We start from the raw sequence: 26,592 nt of genomic DNA, 5'->3' as shown, positions 1-26,592 counted from the left end.
CATAGGTTTTTCAGAAAAATGTTTAGAAGCCTTTTTTTTAATCGACCTCAGTCCAAAATGGGTTAATAGCGTTTCTGTGCTTTCTCAGTATGAAGAAAGTGTCCAGAGATATGAGGGACTGAGACAGACTAGCCTTCAGTAACCAGGCTTTTATTTTGTGTGTGTGTGTGTGTGTGTGTGTGTGTGTGTGTGTGTGTGTGTGTGTGTGTGTGTGTGTGTGTGTGTGTGTGTGTGTGTGTGTGTGTGTGTGTGTGTGTGTGTGTGTGTGTGTGTGTGTGTGTGTGTGTGTGTGTGTGTGTGTGTGTGTGTGTGTGGAGACTCTCAGGTCAGATTCATTTAACTTTTTTATTGTGATTTGGTTCATTAAAGTTTTGTTTTAGTAAGTGATTATAATGTAGTTATGATGGTGGTAGTATTCTCCCGGAGACCACAGAACCGCTCATACAGCAGGTCACAACGGGACTGAATGTCGTAAACCTGTCAAGTAAGGAGCTCAGCCACGCCCACCTGTCATTACTAAGCAGAGGTTTAAGTTTTGTTCCTACTAATCAATCAAGTGACTTTGATGTGAAAGAGGATTTGTTTAAATTCTTCAGACAAATACGTCTGAGAGAATTTGTTATGCCTAGTTCTGATTCGGCTGTAGCCCCACCTCTCCCTTCTGACGCTAATGTTACTGCCATGCCTACTCCATTCAGAAATAAAAGCACCTTTATCCCTCCTAGCAATCGCAATGCGTCTATTGAAACTTATTGTAGACTGGTTGAACAAGAGATAATGTCACTGTTACAAGAAAAAGATGCACACATATCTCATTGTAATCTTAATATAGACGAGAAGCAAAGCTTTGCTTGATCTCAAGTCTGATAATTACATTGTAATTAAAGAGGCTGATAAAGGGGGCGCTGTTGTTTTGCTCAATAAATGTGATTATGTCATGGAATGTCAGACAGTTACTGGATGAAACCTCTTACACAAAACTTCCCAGTAATCCTGTTACTTCAAGGGTACAGTAAATGACTCTACAAGGTTTTTTACGTTCTGGTGAGATTACAAAAAGGGAATTTGAATTTCTTAATAAACAGCATCCTAAGACACCACTGTTCTATATTTTACCTAAACTTCATAAAAACTTTGAGAAACCCCCAGGTCGCCCCATTATATCGGGGATCGACTCAGTAACAGCACCTCTCTCTTCTTTTGTAGACTTTTTTATTAAACCTTTTAATGAACTCCCGTCCTATGTGAAAGACACAGGTCACATGATATCCATTGTTGAAAACCTTGAACCCTTAAGAGCAGATACCTTTCTGGTCACGCTGGATGTAGAGTCGCTGTACACAAATGTACCTCACGAAGGCGGCATCCAGGCCCTGTAACATTTCCTATTAGAGCGCCCTACCTAGGCCATACCCTCTAACTCGTGCATTGTCAATCTGGCTGAGCTAGTACTTACACACAATTACTTCATGTTTCAGGATGACTATTTTCTACAAAAGAGGGGTGTAGCGATGGGGTCACCTATGGCCCCTAATTACGCAGGCCTGTATGTTGGGTACCTAGAGAAATCAAAGATTCTCAATCCTGCTCAAAACCCATTTTTAGCTAATATAACTCTTTGGAAAAGAAAATGGTACAAGAGAACAACTTAATAACTTTTTTGTTTGTTAACTCATGTTCAGATAATCTGAAATTTACCATGTCTTTTGATTTTCATTCTTTGAACTTTCTGGATCTACTGATCTGCAGGGGAGAAGATGGTGTTTTATATACTGACCTCTACACTAAGCCTACTGAGAGCTGACAGTTGTCACCCGCTACATCTAAAAAACAGCCTACCATATAGCCAATTTTGCAGAGTCAAACGTATTTGCAATAAACCTACGGATTTGAACCGGCATTTGATAAAAATGCAGGCTAAATTTAAAGAACGGGGCTATTCCAATACCCAGATTGACAAAGCCCTGGATAAGATCAATCATAAACCTAGGTCTGATTTATTTCACAGACGGTCAGAAAACAAGACTCAGTCAACCATCTTCTCCACTACCTATTCTAAAACAAGACTCAGTCAACCATCTTCTCCACTACCTATTCTAAAACAAGACTCAGTCAACCATCTTCTCCACTACCTATTCTAAAGTGTCTGAAAATTTCAGTCATATTATAAAAAAACACTGGCATCCTATATTACATATTACAATTGAAAACATGTGCCCAAAAGCACGCACAGGAACAAAAGGCACCAGCTACTACGTCACTGACACGCTTCAACACGCTGCAACACACACTGCAACAACACACTAACACGACACAGCCTTACCCTCCGCGTCGATCCACGGCTATCTCCTCATGTCGCGCCGCACGGCCACACTCGACACCAGCCGCGTAAAAATTGTCATCGCACTGCCACTAAAGCCGGCTCCCGTCCACACTCGCAAACAATATCAATATCAATAATAAACACAAACACGCCACAAGCACCGACACCCCCGCCTAATTTGTTGCCACGTCTATGAAAACAAGCCCAGAAAAAATGCCATTCAACACGCTACTTACAACTCGCTTACAATTCGCGGACCTGGCAACACTGCATCCTGTTTTCCCATTGGCTACGGTTGCTTACAACACGCATTTGCACTGCATCTTGGGAGCAACACAGCTTAATGTAGGGGTCACCGATTGCTGTGCTACATCCCCCTCATGTTCTCACCACCCCGTTCGGCTGCACCACACACACTAACCTACAGAATTCTCCACATGCAACACAGGGCCCTTATTGGCTAGCCCCCTCACATGGCGATCCCCACGCTGCAAAACACAGGGCAGCCAGACACACACACACACACACACACACACACACACACACACACACACACACACACACACACTCATTCTAACTTGGATGGACAGCGCCGCGATTACATACACAGTTTACCATACGTCCTCTTCTGGGGGCCTGTCCGGCCAGTCCGGGTGGTTTTATACATTCCTTCAAATGTCCGGGGTTTCACACGTATCGCCTGTAGTGTATCGCTACGCTCACAGACCATTCACACCAATGTGTATTACAATGCACGTTCAATGGTTCGTAGTGGCAAAACACTGTGAGAGGTGGACTTTCAGCCCGAACCCCGGAATGTGTATTCTTCATAACTCTGCATGCGCTGCACGCTCACACCACTACCACTGGTCCCGACCGCAGATCAGAGAAAGGCTCGCTGGCTGCTCCGCTGTCTGCAGATAGACAGACAGCGGAGAACTATCTCATCATTGACATGCAGAAAAAGTAGCCTGCTGTTTTCTTAGCTTTGTGACTGACCAATGAGAAGCACATTGTATTGTCTGCAAAGGAACTATGTGTCTGTCACAAATACAAGTTCTGTCCTGCAAGCCCATGTCATGTCAACACAGACAAGGCAGCTGTGCGCGCGGTGAGTCCTGCAAATTATAATGACCCAATATTATTTCGTACAACCTAGCAAAGCATAACATATGATGGTTTGGAGAATAGGCTGGTCTCTCTTTTTACAACAGATAAGCCATTGCATACAGGTTCTCAAACTTCTTAATTTCAAGGACCCCCATAACTCTGAGAGTCAAACCAAATGGACCCATAACAGTCCCATTTCATTCCATTTCTACAGTATCACAGTTAACAGTTATACAACACTCCATTTGGTTACATTTGTACACTCTCACAGTTACAGACCTGTAAGGGTCCATTTGGGTCCATGTGTTACACTCTCACAGTTACAGACCTATAATGGGTCCATTTGGAACCCCCTCAAGGAACCATGAGGGTCCCTGGATCACACCTTTCACAGCCACTGCTTTAAATAAATACATAACTAATACAGAGCATATTTGATCCATTTATTGTTAGGCTATAGATTCTTTTGACATCTCAATTTAACAGAACCGCCCACGCACGGCACATGCACGACGTGCACGACGTGCACGCGCATGAGCACATCCACATCCACATGCACGCGCGCATGTGTCCTTTTTGGTAATTCAGAATATGGTATGCCTACAGTTACAATAATGCAAACACGCCAATCGCACAAACGACTGCGTCGACACCTGGCGTGGAACAAACGGGACGAACCGAGGCGCATATATGGATAACAACAACACTACACGCGCGCGCACGCACGCGCTGCAACACAAAACAGCTGCATACAACGCGTGTCACTGTGGACTTCTGTATCTGTGGACTTCTGTATCGCAACGCGGGCCAACGCAACTCTGGGATGAGCGGGCCGAAGGCCCGCGAAATTCTAGTATTTTACAATCGGATTCACTATTTAATAACACCTTTTCCAAACCTCCTCTGATTGTTTTCTCTCGTGGTCAGAATCTTAGAAATCACTTGGTCAAGTCCGATTTACCCCCTGTCCCAACCCCCACTCAACGTGTATTGGCTCCTATCCCTAATGGCAACTATAAATGTGGCTCCTGCGCTCAATGCAACAGCACTCGCAAATGTCATAAATTTAAGCATCCTCATTCTGGTAAAAATATCCCCATCAGAGGCAATATTACCTGCACAACTAGGGCTGTCATTTACCTTCTGACATGCCCGTGTGGCAAGGCGTATGTAGGTATGACTTCTCGTGAATTAAAAGCACGCATAGCTGAGCACCGCAGCACTATTCGGTGCAAGAATATTATATATCCTGTTGCCGCCCATTTTGTGGAAGCCAACCACCCTGTACCCTCTCTACACTATATAGGCATAGAAAAAGTGTCTGTACCTAGAAGAGGACAGATTGATCAGCTTCTGCTTAAACGCGAAGCTTTCTGGATTCAGTCCTTAAAAACACTATCTCCTCTTGGCCTTAATGTAGATTTTGACCTCAAATCCTTTTTGTAAAAACAAAATACAATTAAAATATTTTTGTACCTAATACTTAACCTTTTAATTATTCTTTGGTAAACCCATCTTTTAACCCTAATTGTAATGGCCGCCTTCCCCCTTTTCACCTGCAGGTGACCTATAACTATACTGTAGGCTTACTCCATCATAAAGAGGGGCATTCAGGTCTATTGTCAGTACATGGATTTAATCCACAACAAATCTTTGAATATTTTTCTATATTGATTGCATTGAATGTATTTAATTATGTATTTTATTTTGTATACATTTTGTATAGATTTCGCTGTTGTATGGTTCTATTATTTCACAATTGTATATCTGTTGTATTTCTCAGATACATTTTAGTGTCTCTATGACAAGGAATGTATATTCCAGAGCCCCTTATGAGGCCTTATAGTCATCTTTGAGATAAACTCCTTTTGTATGTGAACTTGAGACACCACATGACCTTGATCCCTACCTCTCATATCATAGGGACAGGTCTTACTTAACCCGTGTTCCCCTACCCCCTTCTGATTGGTTGCATGACTCTCTGGCACCATACTTAAGTGTGAACCATTATGTGCTCTGTATTCCCTGATGAAGGCTTAACCGCCGAAACTTCATTTTTGTCCTACCTGCTGTCCTAATAAAATATTGGCACTCTGGCTATTGGCGTGTGCGGCCACCTTCTGGTTTTTTCAAGATTTCCTCTAATGAACACATATGTGAACACGGACATTGCTGTTCCTTGGAGTGGTTGCACCACTCAAAAATCGTGAAAATGCAACACAAATCTTTGAATATATATATTCTTTCAGAAGACTTTATTTGTTTCGACGTCAGGCCTAAATGGGTTAAACATTATGTTATAATTTAGCTATTGAAAAATAGCAGATCTACAAGCTCATAGCGCGCCACCGAGTGAGCTTGTAGGTCTGCTATTTTTGAAAAATCGTTAAAATGTGGCGCAAATCTTTGAATATATATTTCAGAGCGAACATTTTTAACTAAAATATTTGCTTCTGGGGGGTCCCTGGAACTACATATTTTCAGATGGGGGTCCGTGGCCCAATAGAGAGAATTCTGGGGGTCCTTGACACATGAAAAAGGTTGAGCACCAAGGGAGAGCAGCTTTATCTGTGGGTCTGTGGGAGAGCAGCTTTATCTGTGGCTCTGTGGGAGAGAGCAGCTTTATCTGTGGCTCTGTGGGAGAGCAGCTTTATCTGTGGCTCTGTGGGAGAGCAGCTTTATCTGTGGCTCTGTGGGAGAGAGCAGCTTTATCTGTGGGTCTGTGGGAGAGCAGCTTTATCTGTGGCTCTGTGGGAGAGCAGCTTTATCTGTGGCTCTGTGGGAGAGCAGCTTTATCTGTGGCTCTGTGGGAGAGCAGCAGAGCTGTGGAGGCTGTCATGACCATATAAACTCTAGATAGCTCACCCGCGCTGTTGGCCAATGGAGAGCGACGTCGTTACGTGGCGGCCATCTTACCTCGGGCCACATAACATTGTGTCTATGGGGCATGTACTCTTAAATTACCATAACTTGCTCAATTTTCAACCGATTTTCAAACGGTTTGGTTTGTTATAAACGTCAGAGATGTCCGCATACTTATATGCTTTTATACGACGTTCATATAAAAAAAATTAAGCAGATAAGCGTACTCAATCATAGCCACGTTGACAACGTTTGTAATAAACCAACCCGTTTGTAAATCCGTCAAGATTTGAGCGAGTTATGACTGTTTCTGTTTGAGCTGCCATTGAACATACTGTACTGTAGCCCCGAAGTAAGATGGCTGCCGGGTGAACGACGTCAGAAACTCCGCCTTGAGCCATCTAGAGTTTATATATATCTATGGTCATGACAGGGCCAGGGGGCGGGCCGTGACTGTGTGTGTGTGTGTGTGTGTGTGTGTGTGTGTGTGTGTGTGTGTGTGTAGGTAGGATTGGCTGTCAATCAAACAGCCAGGCAGAGAGGGGGAAATTAAATCAATGCGGTGCGGATAGTTTAGTGAACACTTATATATATACTCTATGGTGAACACCCACCAAAACAAAACAACGCACGAAACACAGTACAACGAGTTAGCGTCTTAGCTAAAACATGGAGGAGAAAGGGAAGAAAATGAAGTGCAGTTACAACAAGCACAGGGAAACTATTTATCCGTGGGTGAAGAAGCCATGCAGTGCAAGGCATATTGAAAGAGTCTTCTGTGACATTTGTAATTAGAGTCGTTTCTCAGTGACACACGGAGGAGGTGAATAACGACGTGAAGCAACGTGTTGATCAAAAGGAGGCTTCACGGTGCATGGACACGTTTGTACTAAAACCAAAACAAGAAGAAAAGGTAACAGCAGCTGAACTAACTAGTGTTACCACACAGTACAACTGAGAGACTTTCAGACTTGTAATGGACAACATAAACACCTAAAAACACCTACAAAGTGTATATCCTGGCTGTGCTGCTATGGTGGAGAAGTGTGTTTACAATTTAATTTATTATGAGTTGCCTCCAATGCTGACCAATTTTATTTTATTTTATCTTTTATTTATTTTACCTGTATAATTTCAAAATAATTTGCAGTAGTTGGCTTTGTTAGGAGGAGGATACTTTGATAAAGTATTTATTTATTGGTTCCTTATTGGTTGTAATTCATGCCTTCACAATCAAATCAAAGCCCCCATGGTTGGTTGGTTGGTTGGTTGGTTGGTTGGTGAATTGTCCAGTTGTGTTGGTTGGTGTATTGTCCAGTTGTATTGGTTGGTTGGTTGGTGTATTGTCCAGTTGTATTGGTTGGTTGGTTGGTGTATTGTCCAGTTGTTTTGTTGGTGTATTGTCCAGTTGTGTTGGTTGGTTGGTGTATTGTCCAGTTGTTTTGTTGGTGTATTGTCCAGTTGTATTGGTTGGTTGGTTGGTGTATTGTGTATTGGTTGGTTGGTTGGTTGGTGTATTGTCCTGTTTGTCCAATAATAGTTCATTTAAATGCATTTCTGTTAAGTTTCTTTTATTTGCATAGTAGTTCTATTATAGTTATTATCATTATAGTCCTATTATGTGCTACTGAATCAACCAGATGGCAAAGCATAGATATGCTATGTGAGGGGCAGAATAGAAATGTCTAATTGAGGAATAGAAATGTTATTATTTTTGTTTTCGTATACACATTATTCACGCCCACGACACAACCCTGCATGTGTCCCACATTGTCCCACACAAACACACTCTTTGTCCCACATCTGGTTAGTTGGGATCTGGTCACCCTATTGGTTGGTTTAGATAAGAAGAGTGACGACCGCAAGGTACATTAATACAAGTAAATGTGAAAAAGTTGACACCAAAAGCCAGACAGAGGGCTTGTTTCCAGTTTGTTTTTTAATAAACAATCAAACTCAGCATTTTTGCCTGCCTATTTGTTCGGTGGAAACTTGATCATGAAGTTGATAAAAACATGAATAAAAAAAGTAGTGTCCATGTAGCTAGCTACTTTTGCCATGTAGCTTATAGTGTAGCTTGCTACAATTCTCTGGGGATAGCTTCCGTTGAGCTATATTTAATAGAGAGTAACTGGTAGTGTAGCTTACTACATTTTCCAAGTAGCTTGCCCATCACTGCTTACTTTATAATTAACCCATTTTGGGCGGGAACCCCTTTTGGTGTTTTAACCCATTTTGGGGCCGGGAACCCCTTTTGGTGTTTTAACTAAGCATTATGTTATACTTTAGCTATCAAAAAATAGCAGATCTACAAGCTCATAGCGCGCCACCGAGTGGCGCGCTACAAGCTTGTAAGTCTGCTATTTTTGAAAAATCGTGAAAATGCAACACAAATCTTTGAATATATATATATTCTTTCAGAAGACTTTTTTTTTGTTTCGACGTCAGGTCTAAATGGGTTAAACATTATGTTATAATTTAGCTATTGAAAAATAGCAGATCTACAAGCTCGTAGCGCGCCACTTGTAGGTCTGCTATTTTTGAAAAATTGTTAACATGTGGCGCAAATCTTTGAATATATATTTCAGAGAACATTTTTAACTAAAATATTTGCTTCTGGGGGGTCCCTGGAACTACATATTTACAGATGGGGGTCCGTGGCCCAATAGAGAGAATTCTGGGGGTCCTTGACATGAAAAAGGTTGAGCACCACTGACATAGAAACATAGGTTTTTCAGAAAAATGTTAGGATTTAGAAGCCTTGTTTTTTTAATCGACCAAAATGGGTTAATAGCGTTTCTGTGCTTTCTCAGTATGAAGAAAGTGTCCAGAGATATGAGGGACTGAGACAGACTAGCCTTCAGTAGCCAGGCTTTTATTTCCGTTCGCATCGGCAGAGTAGTGTGTGTGTGTGTGTGTGTGTGTGTGTGTGTGTGTGTGTGTGTGTGTGTGTGTGTGTGTGTGTGTGTGGGTGTGGGTGTGGGTGTGTGTGTGTTCTGCACACGCCCAGTGTGTGGATAGGCCAATCACAATGATTGACACATAGGAGGAACAATGATAAACTGTAGCCTCGCATAGCCAGCGTTGGGAAGTACCAACTACAAGTGAAAGCAACAGAGGGGTATTATTAGACAAAGTTCGACTGAATTAAAAAAAGCTGCAGTAAAACATAAAAACCCAGACTATTTTATTATCAGAATTGGATCACCCTCCCTGGACTCGAAATACAATTATCTCACCCTCATATTTTAGTTAAAAATGTTCGCTCTGAAATATATATTCAAAGATTTGCGCCACATGTTAACAATTTTTTAACATTGAATGTGATTCACATTGAATGTGAATCACATTGAATGTAATTCACATTGAAAATGTAGTGTTCTACTGTTGACCAGCGTGAACTATGGACCAATACCATATCTATCTTTTAAGTGGAAAAAATGATGCTTTTATGAGCCAATTAAAATTGCAGTTTTATGAAAATTCTTCTTCTGCTGGTTGCAAGTAGGCTCTCTATCCAGGAATATGTATTTTATTGGTTTTAATCACCCCCTCTCGCTCTCTCTCTCTCTCTCTCTCTCCCTCTCTCTCTCTCCCGCTCCCCCTCTCTCTCCCTCCCCTCCCTCCCTCTCCCCCTCTCCCTCTCCCTCTCCCTCTCCCTCTCCCTCTCCCTCTCCCTCTCCCTCTCCCTCTCTCTCTCTCTCTCTCTCTCTCTCTCTCTCTCTCTCTCTCTCTCTCTCTCTCTCTCTCTCTCTCTCCCTCTCTCTCTTCATTTAGACTGGAGAACTGCTCCTTGTCAAAGAGAGGATGTGAAGTTGTGGCTTCAGCTCTCAGCTCCAATCCGTCCCATTTGAGAGAACTGGACCTGAGTGGAAACGACTTGAAGGATTCTGGACTGGATCTCATCTGTGCTGCACTGAAGAGCCCAAACTGTTGTCTGGAGACTCTCAGGTCAGATTCATTTAACATTTTATTATTTTATTATTATTATTTGGTTAATTAAAGTTCTGTTATAGTAAGTGATTATAATGTAGTTATGATGGTGGTAGTATTTGAAGAGTGTGGATGAGGTTAATATCATGGTAACTCACAGCTCACACTGACCATAATATTGATAAGATACAGTGACTAATGTATGTAGTCTTTATGCTGAGATACCACCTTTAAAACCTAAAAACCTCTGAGTGGTTCAATGTGTTTTGTTGTCAGAGTGTCATCCCCTAGTTTTGAATTTTTAATTTTATATTCACTTTTTCACTGCTATCTACATTTATAAACGTAGCTAGGCTAACGGTACCTAATGGTACTAACGGTACTAACTACGCGTATGTGCGTAGACATCCGTATACTCCATATATGAAAGCGTAGTGTAAGCCTAATGTAAGTCGCTCTGGATTAACTCTTTGAGAGTTTCATGGATTTCTATATAGTTTTTAGACTTCTCTATGGCAGAATGGCGTTTTTGAATGATTTATTGAAAATTCTCTGTTGTGAATGTGTGACAACGAAAGACCTTCAGAGAAAGCTTGGCTTGTCTGCTTCCAGGAAAAAAATGAACTGAGTTGATAAAATGTTTAGTTGTGGTGTTGGAAGCCATTTAAAAGAGCCTGCATTTACACTGGGTAGTGTTTCTAGGACAACAAAAAAAGTTATGACCGGTTGAAGTTTTATTTTCTAAATAACTTTTTTTCTGCTGGGCGTACATAGCCATGCAATATCTCATTTTAAAGGGTGAGTTGTCTAGTTCAATTAAAATAAAATAAAAAGTTTCTCACATGTACCACTGTAGATATTTTGCCATCTATAAATAGCATGGTCAGTCATGATCAATCTGACCTATCCAGCTAAAAGTCCCCCTAGCTCTGAAATGGAACATCATATAAACTCAATTCTTTTTTGGGGTAAAATTAGACATTCTAACGCACATTTTGATATATACCATGTTTACATAGTCTTACCAGTACCGTGTCTATTCATGCATGTATCTCAAAAACCTGTTGTGAAGAAACAGTTTTGATAAAAAACTCATCCAAGGACATTGTTTTGATATGACTTTGTGCCCATGATATGTATCAAAATATAGACTTGAATGTATACTGTATTATAACAAAAAAATTGGGTTCTTACCATCTACCGTTACAGAGTAAATCACAGTTGAAACTCGCTTAGTCAAACCATAAACCTCAGACTAGTGAACAAAATAGCCATGACAGGTCTAACTCATTGTAAAAGCTTGTCTTTTATTTTTTATGACTACTAACATAATACAATTATAATAAATATTACAGAAAATAAATAGGCCTACATACAAAACAGTTGTCCCCAAACTCCCCAGTGTCCCCAAACCACTGCATTCCAGTTGTTCTTGACGGTGTGTGTGTGTGTAGGCTAAATTTAAAAAAAAACAACAACTGAAATGAATGAATGCATCCGGTTCAGTGTCGGAGAACTCCATCGCAGTCTTGACTCTTCGTCTTCATCATCATCATCATCATCATCATCCTCCTCCTCCGATGCCAGTTCTAAATATATAAAAATAAACATTTAGCTGTAGTCAGCCCGGCCAATAGCCAGTTGGGGGGGGGGGGGACGTAGGCTATCTGACATCATCGTCATCATCATCATCACACGGAGACACACTAAACAATGTACAATCATGATTGTATACAATATACAATGAATGCAATTATCATGCAAGCTCAGACGTCAATGAAACGTCATACAGATCTTATATAATACGCTACTGTTAGCTTCACTCCCCGTCCCCCCTCCGATCCTTGTAGCAACGTCATCATAACCACGCGTTGCTTCAGTAAACGATGCATGTTTGTTCTCCGTCTTTGTAGACAGTAAATAAAAGGAGCGAACATTACTCTAAAGATCAGATCGCCTATAAGGCACGCTACAATATAAAATACTTGTACTGCCATGCGTGCATGCCTGCTACGATACATTTGTACTGCACCAACCAACCGATCGACACCAACCCCCCCCTCCAGCCCTTAGCCAGCACCAATGCACCGACCAACACCATTAGCCAGCACCTTCGGTGCTGGCTAATGGCTGGGGGCCATCGTGGTGAGTCATTCTGGCGTCATGATCTGACTAGTAGTAGTAATTATCCAAGCATCTATTTGTAGCGATCATCTTATGATTTCTGATCACTATAGAAGGGCATTTTCTACAATAAGATTACCTCAAAACATTCCGGGTTGATCGTCTTCTTCAATGGTTTCCCGGTATAGCTCATCGGACGACGATGGGGAGACAATGAAAAAAGGAGGGAGGGAGCAGCGAGTCTCGCTGTAAGCACTGGACCAGGGCTACTCCGCCTGGAGAAGGCGACTGGGACGCGTATGGATCAATACTACTACCACAAAACTCGCTCAAATAAATAGTACTGCTTTCAACTTTTTCTGCTAGAAAATCGCTCGGGCGAGACGGCAAACAGGCAAAACAATGAAAACTATGAAGACTCCCTCTGCCCCCACTGTTTACAGGGGGTGGGACCAGCTTCCAATGGCAACACGTACACGTGTGTCACGTGACACGGGTTTTCTGGGTAATGTAGTTGGAATATAAGCTCAGGAATTTAAACAGCGCTTCGGAGCATATTAATATGTTTAGATTCATCAAAAACTGTGAAGACGCCAATTGGCGTCATTGATCATTTACGGAATTCTGATGAAGACGCCAATTGGCGTCTTTCATCTTCTAAGGGTTAAGAGCGTCTGCTAAATGCCTAAATTGTAAATTGTAGTAGCATAGCTTACTTTATAATTAACCCATTTTGGGCGGGAACCCCTTTTGGTGTTATAATCCATTTTGGGCGGGAACCCCTTTTGGTGTTTTAAACATTGTTATAATTTAGCCATTGAAATTTGAAAAATCGTTAAAATGTGGCGCAAATCTTTGAATATATATTTCAGAGCGAACATTTTTAACTAAAATATTTGCTTCTGGGGGGTCCCTGGAACTACATATTTTCAGATGGGGGTCCGTGGCCTAATAGAGAGAATTCTGGGGGTCCTTGACATGAAAAAGGTTGAGCACCACTGACATAGAAACATAGGTTTTTCAGAAAAATGTCCAAAATGGGTTAATAGCGTTTCTGTGCTTTCTCAGTATGAAGAAAGTGTCCAGAGATATGAGGGACTGAGACAGACTAGCCTTCAGTAACCAGGCTTTTATTTTGTGTGTGTGTGTGTGTGTGTGTGTGTGTGTGTGTGTGTGTGTGTGTGTGTGTGTGTGTGTGTGTGTGTGTGTGTGTGTGTGTGTGTGTGTGTGTGTGTGTGTGTGTGTGTGTGTGTGTGTGTGTGTGTGTGTGTGTGTGTGTGTGGGTGTGTGGAGACTCTCAGGTCAGATTCATTTAACTTTTTGATTGTGATTTGGTTCATTAAAGTTTTGTTATAGTAAGTGATTGATTGATTGAAGAATGTATTAACAGTTTGCAGAATTACAGTACATTTCAAGCACAAACTCAATACAAAGGCTGTTAACTGTGAGTGGACGACCCAATTAAGCATTACACGGTGGGGGGGGATTCAGATTTTACGGGGGCCAGTTTCGAATTGCAGCCATCCGTAGGTGCCCTTTGAGAGCGGTTTTGAAGGAGTCAAGGGATTCGCATGTCTTAATGACAGTTGGTAGGGCGTTCCACATTTTGGTGGCATAGGAGCGAAAAGAATGTAGTCCCTTGTTTGTGCCGAATCTGGGTTGTACATGGTTCGTTGCACTCCCTCTGGTGTTGTGGGTGTGGACTTCGTTAACATTAAGGAAGTATCTAGACAGGTACATGGGTATCTTGGTGGTGTATCGAATCTTGTGGACCAGACCCATTGCAAGATGCTGTACTCTGTCGTCGACCCTAAGCCATTCCAGCCTGTCGAAGTGGGCAGGGGTGAGGTGGGTTCGGGGGGCTAGGTCAAGTAGGAGCCTGACCAGTTTGTTTTGGGAAGTCCGGAGCCTGGTTTTAAGGGCCTTTGAGGTGCTGTGGTACCAGGAGGTGCATGCATAGTCAAAGAAACCCTGTACAAGGGCTCCTGTTAAGGTCTTCAAGGTGTTTTTGTTGACCAGTGAGGAGATCCTGTAGAGGAATCTTGTTCTATGGTTGACTTTTTTGATTACGTTGGTGGCCATTTTATCACCGGAAAGATTAGCCTCCAGGATGGAACCTAGGTAGGTAATTTCATCTTTACGTGTGATAACATTGTCACCCACTCTAACCAAGAAGCCATTTGCCTTGCTGAGATTACTAATAGAGCCAAAGAGAATGGATTCAGTTTTTCCCAGGTGTAAAGATAGTTTGTTATCAGCGAGCCAGGTGCAGATTCTACCGAGTTCAGAGCTGAGGGCATTTTCAACCTGCAGTTTGTCCCTGTCCGAGACCAGCAGTGCTGAGTCATCTGCGAACAGGAACAAGTTGCAGTCACAAGCTGAAGTCATGTCGTTTACATATATTAGGAACAGTAGAGGCCCTAGTATGCTTCCTTGTGGAACGCCACAGCTCACTGGGAGGGGGGGGGGACAGTGTTCCGTTCACTTCCACCATCTGTTCACTCCCCTCCAGGTAGGATTGCATCCAGCTCACTGATGTGCTATCGAAACCAATTGCTTTTAGCTTGTTAACCAGTATGGAGTGGTTCACAGTGTCAAAAGCCTTTTGGAGGTCCAGCATGACCATGCCGCAGTATTTGCCAGCGTCCACCTCTTGTTTGATGTGGTCGCTCAAATAGAGAAGGCATGTGTCAGTGGAGTGGGATGTTCTGAAGCCAGATTGGAACTCGTACAATAATTTATTAGTGGCAAGATACTTTTCAACCTGTTCATAGACTATTTTTTCCATCACTTTCGAGATGGAACTAAGAATCGAAATAGGGCGGTAGTTGCCGGGGTCTAATTTACTCCCTTTCTTGTGCAAGGGGGTTACTTTGGCCAGTTTGAAATCTTGGGGGACCTGTCCCTGTTTGATGGAGAGGTTTACTATGTGCATGGGTGATGATTGGAGCTATAGAGATGGCTGAGTCTCTGAGAAATTTGGAGGGAATGTTGTCATGGCCTGTGGCCTTGTGGGGTTGGAGGGCACTCAGTTTCTTAATTACCTCATCAGTTGTTACCATAACTAATTTAAAATCGTCTTTACAAACACCTAGGTTTCTGTAGAAGGTTGTAATGTGCTCTACACCAAAGAGCCCAGAGTGGGAGGGCAGTTTGTTAACCAGAGTTGTTGCTATGTTTGTAAAGAAGATATTCAAGTAGTTGGCCACATCAAGGTTGTCAGTGATGAGAGTGTTGTCCGATTTGATGTTTATGTTTGAAAATCTGGTTTTTAGTTTCTGACCATAGCCTAGTTGATTGTTTAGTAGCTTCCAGAGCTCATGAGGATTGTTTTTGTTTTCCTGTGCTTTATCATTAATGAAGTTACTTTTAGCTGATTTGGTCATGGCAGTTACATTGTTTCTTAGCTTGATTCGTTGGGTATTTAGGTTGTTCAAACGAGCTTGGCGAACACTGTCGAAGCGCTTGGCTAGCTTTGACTTGCATTTTAGAAATTCAGAGCATTTTTTGTCTCTGGCTTTCATTGCAGCCAGTATGTCCGAATTCATCCATGGTTCCGAGCGGGTTTTGCCCCTGGTGGTTCTCAGATTCTCAGTTCTCAGATTATAATGTAGTTATGATGGTGGTAGTATTCTCCCGGAGACCACAGACCCGCTCATACAGCAGGTCACAACGGGACTGAATGTCGTAAACCTGTCAAGTAAGGAGCTCAGCCACGCCCACCTGTCATTACTAAGCAGAGGTTTAAGTTTTGTTCCTACTAATCAATCAAGTGACTTTGATGTGAAAGTGGATTTGTTTAAATTCTTCAGACAAATACGTCTGAGAGAATTTGTTATGCCTAGTTCTGATTCGGCTGGGGCCCCACCTCTCCCTTCTGACGCTAATGTTACTGCCATGCCTACTCCATTCAGAAATAAAAGCACCTTTATCCCTCCTAGCAATCGCAATGCGTCTATTGAAACTTATTGTAGACTGGTTGAACAAGAGATAATGTCACTGTTACAAGAAAAAGATGCACACATATCTCATTGTAATCTTAATATAGACGAGAAGCAAAGCTTTGCTTGATCTCAAGTCTGATAATTACATTGTAATTAAAGAGGCTGATAAAGGGGGCGCTGTTGTTTTGCTCAATAAATGTGATTATGTCATGGAATGTCAGACAGTTACTGGATGAAACCTCTTACACAAAACTTCCCAGTAATCCTGTTACTTCAAGGGTACAGTAAATTACTCTACAAGGTTTTTTACGTTCTGGTGAGATTACAAAAAAGGAATTTGAATTTCTTAATAAACAGCATCCTAAGACACCAGTGTTCTATATTTTACCTAAACTTCATAAAAACTTTGAGAAACCCCCAGGTCGCCCCATTATATCGGGCATCGACTCAGTAACAGCACCTCTCTCTTCTTTTGTAGACTTTTTTTATTAAACCTTTTAATGAACTCCTCCCGTCCTATGTGAAAGACACAGGTCACATGATATCCATTGTTGAAAACCTTGAACCCTTAAGAGCAGATACCTTTCTGGTCACGCTGGATGTAGAGTCGCTGTACACAAATGTACCTCACGAAGGCGGCATCCAGGCCCTGGAACATTTCCTATTAGAGCACCCTACCTCAGCCATACCCTCTAACTCGTGCATTGTCAATCTGGCTGAGCTAGTACTTACACACAATTACTTCATGTTTCAGGATGACTATTTTCTACAAAAGAGGGGTGTAGCGATGGGGTCACCTATGGCCCCTAATTACGCAGGCCTGTATGTTGGGTACCTAGAGAAATCAAAGATTCTCAATCCTGCTCAAAACCCATTTTTAGCTAATATAACTCTTTGGAAAAGAAAATGGTACAAGAGAACAACTTAATAACTTTTTTTTGTTTGTTAACTCATGTTCAGATCATCTGAAATTTACCATGTCTTTTGATTTTCATTCTTTGAACTTTCTGGATCTACTGATCTGCAGGGGAGAAGATGGTGTTTTATATACTGACCTCTACACTAAGCCAACTGACCGAAACAGCTTACTGAGAGCTGACAGTTTCACCCGCTACATCTAAAAAAACAGCCTACCATATAGCCAATTTTGCAGAGTCAAACGTATTTGCAATAAACCTACGGATTTGAACCGGCATTTGATAAAAATGCAGGCTAAATTTAAAGAACGGGGCTATTCCAATACCCAGATTGACAACGCCCTGGATAAGATCAATCATAAACCTAGGTCTGATTTATTTCACAGACGGTCAGAAAACAAGACTCAGTCAACCATCTTCTCCACTACCTATTCTAAAACAAGACTCAGTCAACCATCTTCTCCACTACCTATTCTAAAACAAGACTCAGTCAATCATCTTCTCCACTACCTATTCTAAAACAAGACTCAGTCAACCATCTTCTCCACTACCTATTCTAAAACAAGACTCAGTCAACCATCTTCTCCACTACCTATTCTAAAACAAGACTCAGTCAACCATCTTCTCCACTACCTATTCTAAAACAAGACTCAGTCAACCATCTTCTCCACTACCTATTCTAAAACAAGACTCAGTCAACCATCTTCTCCACTACCTATTCTAAAACAAGACTCAGTCAACCATCTTCTACACTACCTATTCTAAAACAAGACTCAGTCAACCATCTTCTCCACTACCTATTCTAAAACAAGACTCAGTCAACCATCTTCTCCACTACCTATTCTAAAACAAGACTCAGTCAACCATCTTCTCCACTACCTATTCTAAAGTGTCTGAACATTTCAGTCATATTATAAAAAAACACTGGCATATTTTACAATCGGATTCACTATTTAATAATACCTTTTCCAAACCTCCTGATTGTTTTCTCTCGTGGTCAGAATCTTAGAAATTACTTGGTCAAGTCCGATTTACCCCCTGTCCCAACCCCCACTCAACGTGTATTGGCTCCTATCCCTAATGGCAACTATAAATGTGGCTCCTGCGCTCAATGCAACAGCACTCGCAAATGTCATAAATTTAAGCATCCTCATTCTGGTAAAAATATCCCCATCAGAGGCATTATTACCTGCACAACTAGGGCTGTCATTTACCTTCTGACATGCCCGTGTGGCAAGGCGTATGTAGGTATGACTTCTCGTGAATTAAAAGCACGCATAGCTGAGCACCGCAGCACTATTCGGTGCAAGAATATTATATATCCTGTTGCCGCCCATTTTGTGGAAGCCAACCACCCTGTATCCTCTCTACACTATATAGGCATAGAAAAAGTGTCTGTACCTAGAAGAGGAGGACAGATTGATCAGCTTCTGCTTAAACGCGAAGCTTTCTGGATTCAGTCCTTAAAAACACTATCTCCTCTTGGCCTTAATGTAGATTTTGACCTCAAATCCTTTTTGTAAAAACAAAATACAATTAAAATATTTTTGTACCTAATACTTAACCTTTTAATTATTCTTTGTATTGGTAAACCCATCTTTTAACCCTAATTGTAATGGCCGCCTTCCCCCTTTTCACCTGCAGGTGACCTATAACTATACTGTAGGCTTACTCCATCATAAAGAGGGGCATTCAGGTCTATTGTCAGTACATGGATTTAATCCACAACAAATCTTTGAATATTTATAATATCGATTGCATTGAATGTATTTAATTATGTATTTTATTTTGTATACATTTTGTATAGATTTCGCTGTTGTATGGTTCTATTATTTCACAATTGTATATCTGTTGTATTTCTCAGATACATTTTAGTGTCTCTATGACAAGGAATGTATATTCCAGAGCCCCTTATGAGGCCTTTTAGTCATCTTTGAGATAAACTCCTTTTGTATGTGAACTTGAGACACCACATGACCTTGATCCCTACCTCTCATATCATAGGGACAGGTCTTACTTAACCCGTGTTCCCCTACCCCCTTCTGATTGGTTGCATGACTCTCTGGCACCATAAAGTGTGAACCATTATGTGCTCTGTATTCCCTGATGAAGGCTTAACCGCCGAAACGTTGGATTCATTTTTGTCTTACCTGCTGTCCTAATAAAATATTGGCACTCTGGCTATTGGCGTGTGCGGCCACCTTCTTGTTTTTTCAAGATTTCCTCTAATGAACACATATGTGAACACGGACATTGCTGTTCCTTGGAGTGGTTGCACCACTCAAAAATCGTGAAAATGCAACACAAATCTTTGAATATATATATTCTTTCAGAAGACTTTTTTTGTTTCGATGTCAGGCCTAAATGGGTTAAACATTATGTTATAATTTAGCTATTGAAAAATAGCAGATCTACAAGCTCATAGCGTGCCACCGAGTGAGCTTGTAGGTCTGCTATTTTTGAAAAATCGTTAAAATGTGGCGCAAATCTTTGAATATATATTTCAGAGCGAACATTTTTAACTAAAATATTTGCTTCTGGGGGGTCCCTGGAACTACATATTTTCAGATGGGGGTCCGTGGCCCAATAGAGAGAATTCTGGGGGTCCTTGACACATGAAAAAGGTTGAGCACCAAGGGAGAGCAGCTGTATCTTTGGGTCTGTGGGAGAGCAGCTTTATCTGTGGCTCTGTGGGAGAGAGCAGCTTTATCTGTGGCTCTGTGGGAGAGCAGCTTTATCTGTGGCTCTGTGGGAGAGAGCAGCTTTATCTGTGGCTCTGTGGGAGAGCAGCTTTATCTGTGGCTCTGTGGGAGAGAGCAGCTTTATCTGTGGCTCTGTGGGAGAGCAGCTTTATCTGTGGCTCTGTGGGAGAGAGCAGCTTTATCTGTGGCTCTGTGGGAGAGCAGCAGAGCTGTGGAGGCTGTCATGACAGGGCCAGGGGGCGGGCCGTGACTGTGTGTGTGTGTGTGTGTGTGTAGGTAGGATTGGCTGTCAATCAAACAGCCGGGCAGAGAGGGGGAAATCAAATCAATGCGGTGCGGATAGTTAGTGAACACCCACCAAAACAAAACAACGCACGAAACACAGTACAACGAGTTAGCGTCTTAGCTAAAACATGGAGGAGAAAGGGGAAGAAAATGAAGTGCAGTACAACAAGCACAGGAAAACTATTTATCCGTGGGTGAAGAAGCCATGCAGTGCAAGGCATATTGAAAGAGTCTTCTGTGACATTTGTAATTAGAGTCGTTTCTCAGTGACACACGGAGGAGGTGAATAACGACGTGAAGCAACGTGTTGATCAAAAGGAGGCTTCACGGTGCATGGACACGTTTGTACTAAAACCAAAACAAGAAGAAAAGGTAACAGCAGCTGAACTAACTAGTGTTTACCACACAGTACAACTGAGAGACTTTCAGACTTGTAATGGACAACATAAACACCTAAAAACACCTACAAAGTGTATATCCTGGCTGTGCTGCTATGGTGGAGAAGTGTGTTTACAATTTAATTTATTATGAGTTGCCTCCAATGCTGACCAATTTTATTTTATTTTATCTTTTATTTATTTTACCTGTATAATTTCAAAATAATTTGCAGTAGTTGGCTTTGTTAGGAGGAGGACACTTTGATAAAGTATTTATTTATTGGTTCCTTATTGGTTGTTATTCATGCCTTCACAATCAAATCAAAGCCCCTTGGTTGGTTGGTTGGTTGGTTGGTCCAGTTGTATTGGTTGGTTGGTGAATTGTCCAGTTGTATTGGTTGGTTGGTTGGTGTATTGTCCAGTTGTATTGGTTGGTTGGTTGGTTGGTGTATTGTCCAGTTGTATTGGTTGGTTGGTTGGTTGGTGAATTGTCCAGTTGTATTGGTTGGTTGGTTGGTGTATTGTCCAGTTGTATTGGTTGGTTGGTTGGTTGGTGTATTGTCCAGTTGTTTTGTTGGTGTATTGTCCAGTTGTATTGGTTGGTTGGTTGGTGTATTGTGTATTGGTTGGTTGGTTGGTCTATTGTCCTGTTTGTCCAATAATAGTTCATTTAAATGCATTTCTGTTAAGTTTATTTTATTTGCATAGTAGTTCTATTATAGTTATTATCATCATAGTCCTATTATGTGCTACTGAATCAACCAGATGGCAAAGCATAGATATGCTATGTGAGGGGCAGAATAGAAATGTCTAATTGAGGAATAGAAATGTTATTATTTTTGTTTTCGTATACACATTATTCACGCCCACGACACAACCCTGCATGTGTCCCACATTGTCCCACACAAACACACTCTTTGTCCCACATCTGGTTAGTTGGGATCTGGTCACCCTATTGGTTGGTTTAGATAAGAAGAGTGACGACCGCAAGGTACATTAATACAAGTAAATGTGAAAAAGTTGACACCAAAAGCCAGACAGAGGGCTTGTTTCCAGTTTGTTTTTTAATAAACAATCAAACTCAGCATTTTTGCCTGCCTATTTGTTCGGTGGAAACTTGATCATGAAGTTGATAAAAACATGAATAAAAAAAAGTAGTGTCCATGTAGCTAGCTACTTTTTCCATGTAGCTTATAGTGTAGCTTGCTACAATTCTCTGGGGATAGCTTCCGTTGAGCTATATTTAATAGAGAGTAACTGGTAGTGTAGCTTACTACATTTTCCAAGTAGCTTGCCCATCACTGCTTACTTTATAATTAACCCATTTTGGGCGGGAACCCCTTTTGGTGTTTTAAACATTATGTTATAATTTAGCTATTGAAAAATAGCAGATCTACAAGCTCATAGCGCGCCACCGAGTGGCGCGCTACGAGCTTGTAGGTCTGCTATTTTTGAAAAATCGTTAACGTGGCGCAAATCTTTGAATATATATTTCAGAGTGAACATTTTTAACAAAAATATTTGCTTCTGGGGGGTCCCTGGAACTACATATTTACAGATGGGGGTCCGTGGCCCAATAGAGAGAATTCTGGTGGTCCTTGACATGAAAAAGGTTGAGCACCACTGACATAGAAACATAGGTTTTTCAGAAAAATGTTAGGATTTAGAAGCCTTGTTTTTTTAATCGACCAAAATGGGTTAATAGCGTTTCTGTGCTTTCTCAGTATGAAGAAAGTGTCCAGAGATATGAGGGACTGAGACAGACTAGCCTTCAGTAGCCAGGCTTTTATTTCCGTTCACATCGGCAGAGTAGAGAGAGGAAGACGGACGGACTTGTAGACTGTGTGTGTGTGTGTGTGTGTGTGTGTGTGTGTGTGTGTGTGTGTGTGTGTGTGTGTGTGTGTGTGTGTGGGTGTGGGTGTGTGTGGGTGTGTGTGTGTTCTGCACACGCCCAGTGTGTGGATAGGCCAATCACAATGATTGACACATAGGAGGAACAATGAGAAACTGTAGCCTCGCATAGCCAGCGTTGGGAAGTACCAACTACAAGTGAAAGCAACAGAGGAGTATTATTAGACAAAGTTCGACTGAATAAAAAAAAGCTGCAGTAAAACATGTATATAAAAAAACCCAGGCTATTTTATTATCAGAATTCCCTCCCTCTGACTACAATTAGAAAGGCATCACCCTCCCCTGTTGTCCTCCAGGCCCCCCTTTTCCTACATTTCAACTGGTCCCTTAGAACATGCCATTGTGAATCACATTGAATGTGATTCACATTCAATGTGATTCACATTCAATGTGAATCACATTCAATGTGAATCACATTCAATGTGAATCACATTCAATGTGAATCACATTCAATGTGAATCACATTCAATGTGATTCACATTCAATGTGATTCACATTCAATGTGATTCACATTGAGAATGTAGTGTTCTACTGTTGACCAGCGTGAACTTTGGACCAATAGCCTATCTATCTTTTAATTGAAAAAAATTATGCTTTCATGAGCCAATTAAAATTGCAGTTTTATGAAAATTCTTCTTCTGCTGGTTGCAAGTAGGTTCTCTATCCAGGAATATGTATTTTATTGGTTTTAATCTCCCCCTCCCTCTCTCTCTCTCTCTCTCTCTCTCTCTCTCTCTCTCTCATCTGGTTGTATTCTTCATTTAGACTGGAGAACTGCGGGTTGCCAGAGAGATGCTGTGAAGTTCTGGCCTCAGCTCTAACCTCTAATCCCTCCCTCCATCTGAGAGAATTGGACCTGAGTCTCAACATGGTGAATGAGTCAGGAATGAAGATGCTGCTCTCTGCTGGGCTGGAGAATCTCAAGTGAGTAGACCCTGTTGTGGGGCCCGGTTTACAGGAGAACCCTTTACTATTTGTGGGTAACGTGGGTATTTTACTATTTTCAGACATGTGATGATTGATGCATTGTTGTTCTACTTCCTACAGAGTGAAACACTGTAGTGTCAGCTAGTGGAGACGTTGTGTTAGACAGTCAGACATTGATGCATTGTTGTTCTACTTCCTACAGAGTGAAACATGATGGAGCAGGTCGGTTCAATCCTCGTGGATGTGAGTATCTCTCACTATTGACATCTTATACAGAGTTTCTTTTAACACCTACTGTATAGTTTGGTATACTTCAGGGGTGTAGTTGTAACATTGTTGGTTGGGTTTGCTTTCACATTGTAGTTTGTCAAGCACGCAGTCTGGCGCGCACACAGTGCATCTTCAGGCATGTGCGTGTTGGTCAAACAAGGATTTCATACTCCTTAGTGACACGTTGCAGACAACTACAGCCTTGGCTGAGAGATAAAGATAAATAGAAATATGTGGGAGATCAGAATGACAGAAACACTCATTCACATGTTCTCACTCACATATTTGAATGTGGGCCTGGTATGGTAGGCTTGGTATGGTAGGCAGATCTACAAGCTCATAGCTTGTAGATCTGCTATTTTTGAAAAAACAGTGAAAATGTGTCGCAAATCTTTGAATATATATCCTTTCAGAGCGAACGTTTTTAACTCAAATGTGGCAAAATACATATATTATTGGGGGTCCTTGACATGGAAAAGGTTGAGCACCACTAACATAGAAACAAACATGAGGTTTTTTCAGAAAACTGTCAGGATTTAGAAGGCATTTGTAGAATCGTCCTCGGGTCTAAATGGGTTAAACAAAAGACGCCTGTCGGCTGCCGAACTATAGGCCTATATTTATTAACCCACAATCGAGTGTTATTCAATTTAATTCACTTGCCCAATGTTTTCATTTAGGCCTACATTTACCTTGCCGACATCACTTCGCCTCTGAAATTTAATTTAATAATATTTGGACTGCTGGACAGCTGACAGTAGGCTCTCTTCACTCTTAAAAACAATTCTCTGCGAATGGTTTTACTTCTGCCACATGTGGACGGTGTGTGTAGGCTAAAGAGGCTTTATGGAAACAGGTTTGCTTCTAAATGTATTCCTGCAGGAGGCCTTTTACGGGCCCAATGAGGACAGGTATGGCTGTGCTCTAGTCTAGGTTGTCTTTTTCTATGTTGTTGTGTTTGACAGTGTTTCCCAAAAAAGGACACAGGCTTCTGTGTGCGGCCTAGAGGGGTGTGGCCTAGAGGGGTGCGGCCTAGAGGGGTGTGGCCTAGAGGGGTGTGGCCTAGAGGGGTGTGGCCTAGAGTCCGGCAGTCGAGGTTGACGGGTGGGACATTTGGTATATAGTCTTTTTTATTAGCCTAAAATATTGTCTATATACATACATTCATGAATCCACTTGCTGACCGGCTGAAAGTATTGGGCTTTTTTATAGGGGTTTCTTGTGACCATTAACATCCTATGGCAGGCAAAAATGTCAAAAATGTAGAACTTCCATTATGTTTTAACCCATTCTGGGCGGGAACCCCTTTTGGTGTTTTAAAGCATTATGTTATACTTTAGCTATTGAAAAATAGCAGACCTACAAGCTCATAGCGCGCCACCGAGTGCCACGCTATGAGCTTGTAGGTCTGCTATTTTTGAAAAATCGTGAAAATGTGCCTCAAGTCTTTGAATATATATTATTACAGAGTGAACATTTTAACTAAAATCTTTGCTTCTGGGAGGGGAGGGGGGGGGGGGGGGGGGGGCACTGGAACAACATATTTTCAGATGGGGGGTGGAGGCATGAAGTAGCATGTGACATGTCAAACTAGGGGGTTTTCATGATTCTGAATCCATTCCAAGCATTAGTTTTGCACAAAAAACACTCCTTGTGCTAAAAACAGCCATAGACACAAATAGCCCAAAATGTGCTGACCTCATCACATTAATGTCATGACGTCTATGGCCGTTTTTAGCCCAAGGAGTGTTTTTTGTGCAAAACTAATGCTTGGAATGTATTCAGAAAAATCACACCCGTGTGAACTGAGTGGTGCAGGGTCTTATATAGCCTGATCAGCTGTGGTCTGACGTAATGTCAGTGACCATAGTAACCATGCTCATTTTTTTGGTACGAACACGGGTACACGGGTACAAAGCCAGTTGTTGGAGTGGTTTACACCAGGGGTTCTCAACGTTTTTGGCCGGGGACCCCCGAAAATGCTTTGGCAACGTCTCGGGACCCCCGCCCCGCCCCCTCCCGACCCCCAATATAAATTGACTGCTACAATAACCTTAAACCAATTTGGGCGGGAACCCCTTTTGGTGTTTTAAGCATTGTTATAATTTAGCTATTTAAAAATAGCAGATCTACAAGCTCGTAGCGCGCCACCGAGTGGCGCGCTACGAGCTTGTAGGTCTGCTATTTTTGAAAAATCGTGAAAGAAAAATTAAAAAAATAAATATTTTTATTTATTTATTTTTTGAAAATAATTTGGGGACCCCCTCAAATAATTTGGCGACCCCCCGAGGGGTCGCGACCCACGGGTTGAGAACCCCTGGTTTACACCACTCAAAAATGAAAACCCCTTAGTTTGACATGTCACATGCTACTTAAAGCATAAGGAAAGTGTGACATGTTTGACAGTTTTGCCTGCCGTAGGATGTTAATGAAAAATCACACCCGTGTGAACTGAGTGGTGTAAGGTCTTATATAGACTGATCAGCTGTGGTCTGACGTAATGTCTGACGTAATGAAATCACACCCGTGTGAACTGAGTGGTGTAAGGTCTTATATAGACTGATCAGCTGTGGTCTGACGTAATGTCTGACGTAATGAAATCACACCCGGGTGAACTGGGTGACCGTAGCAACCATGCTCATGTTTTGAGCACAGACAGACAGACAGACAGACACGTAAACTAACAAAGCCAGTCGTAGGAGTGGTTTACACCACTCAAAAAGAAAGCCCAATAGTGACAGCCGGTCAGCGAGTGGATTCATGAATGTATGTACTGTATATAGACAATATTTCAGGCCAATAAAAAAGACTATACACCAAATGTCCCACTTTAACCCATTCTGGTGTTTCAAGCATTATGTTAAATAGCAGATCTACAAGCTCATAGCTTGTAGATCTGCTATTTTT

General features: G+C 41.7%; 1 protein-coding gene across 1 annotated transcript in view; it reads left to right on the top strand.

Moving 5' to 3' along the window:
* Positions 1 to 26,592, top strand: part of LOC306918390 (uncharacterized protein) — a gene marked incomplete at both ends in the record, with an annotated part of 91,113 nt that overhangs the window by 13,359 nt on the left and 51,162 nt on the right. The window contains 3 exons of the mRNA XM_079531289.1: positions 10,073 to 10,246; positions 23,254 to 23,412; positions 23,618 to 23,658. Of these exons, the coding sequence (XP_079387415.1) occupies positions 10,073 to 10,246; positions 23,254 to 23,412; positions 23,618 to 23,658 (374 nt within the window). The remainder of the gene's footprint in view (positions 1 to 10,072; positions 10,247 to 23,253; positions 23,413 to 23,617; positions 23,659 to 26,592) is intronic.

Source organism: Electrona antarctica (assembly GCF_951216825.1).
Source record: "Electrona antarctica genome assembly, contig: scaffold_49, whole genome shotgun sequence".
NCBI lineage: Eukaryota > Metazoa > Chordata > Actinopteri > Myctophiformes > Myctophidae > Electrona > Electrona antarctica.
The sequence above is the reverse complement of the archived record's forward strand: the minus strand, read 5'-3'. Positions and strand labels throughout refer to the sequence as shown.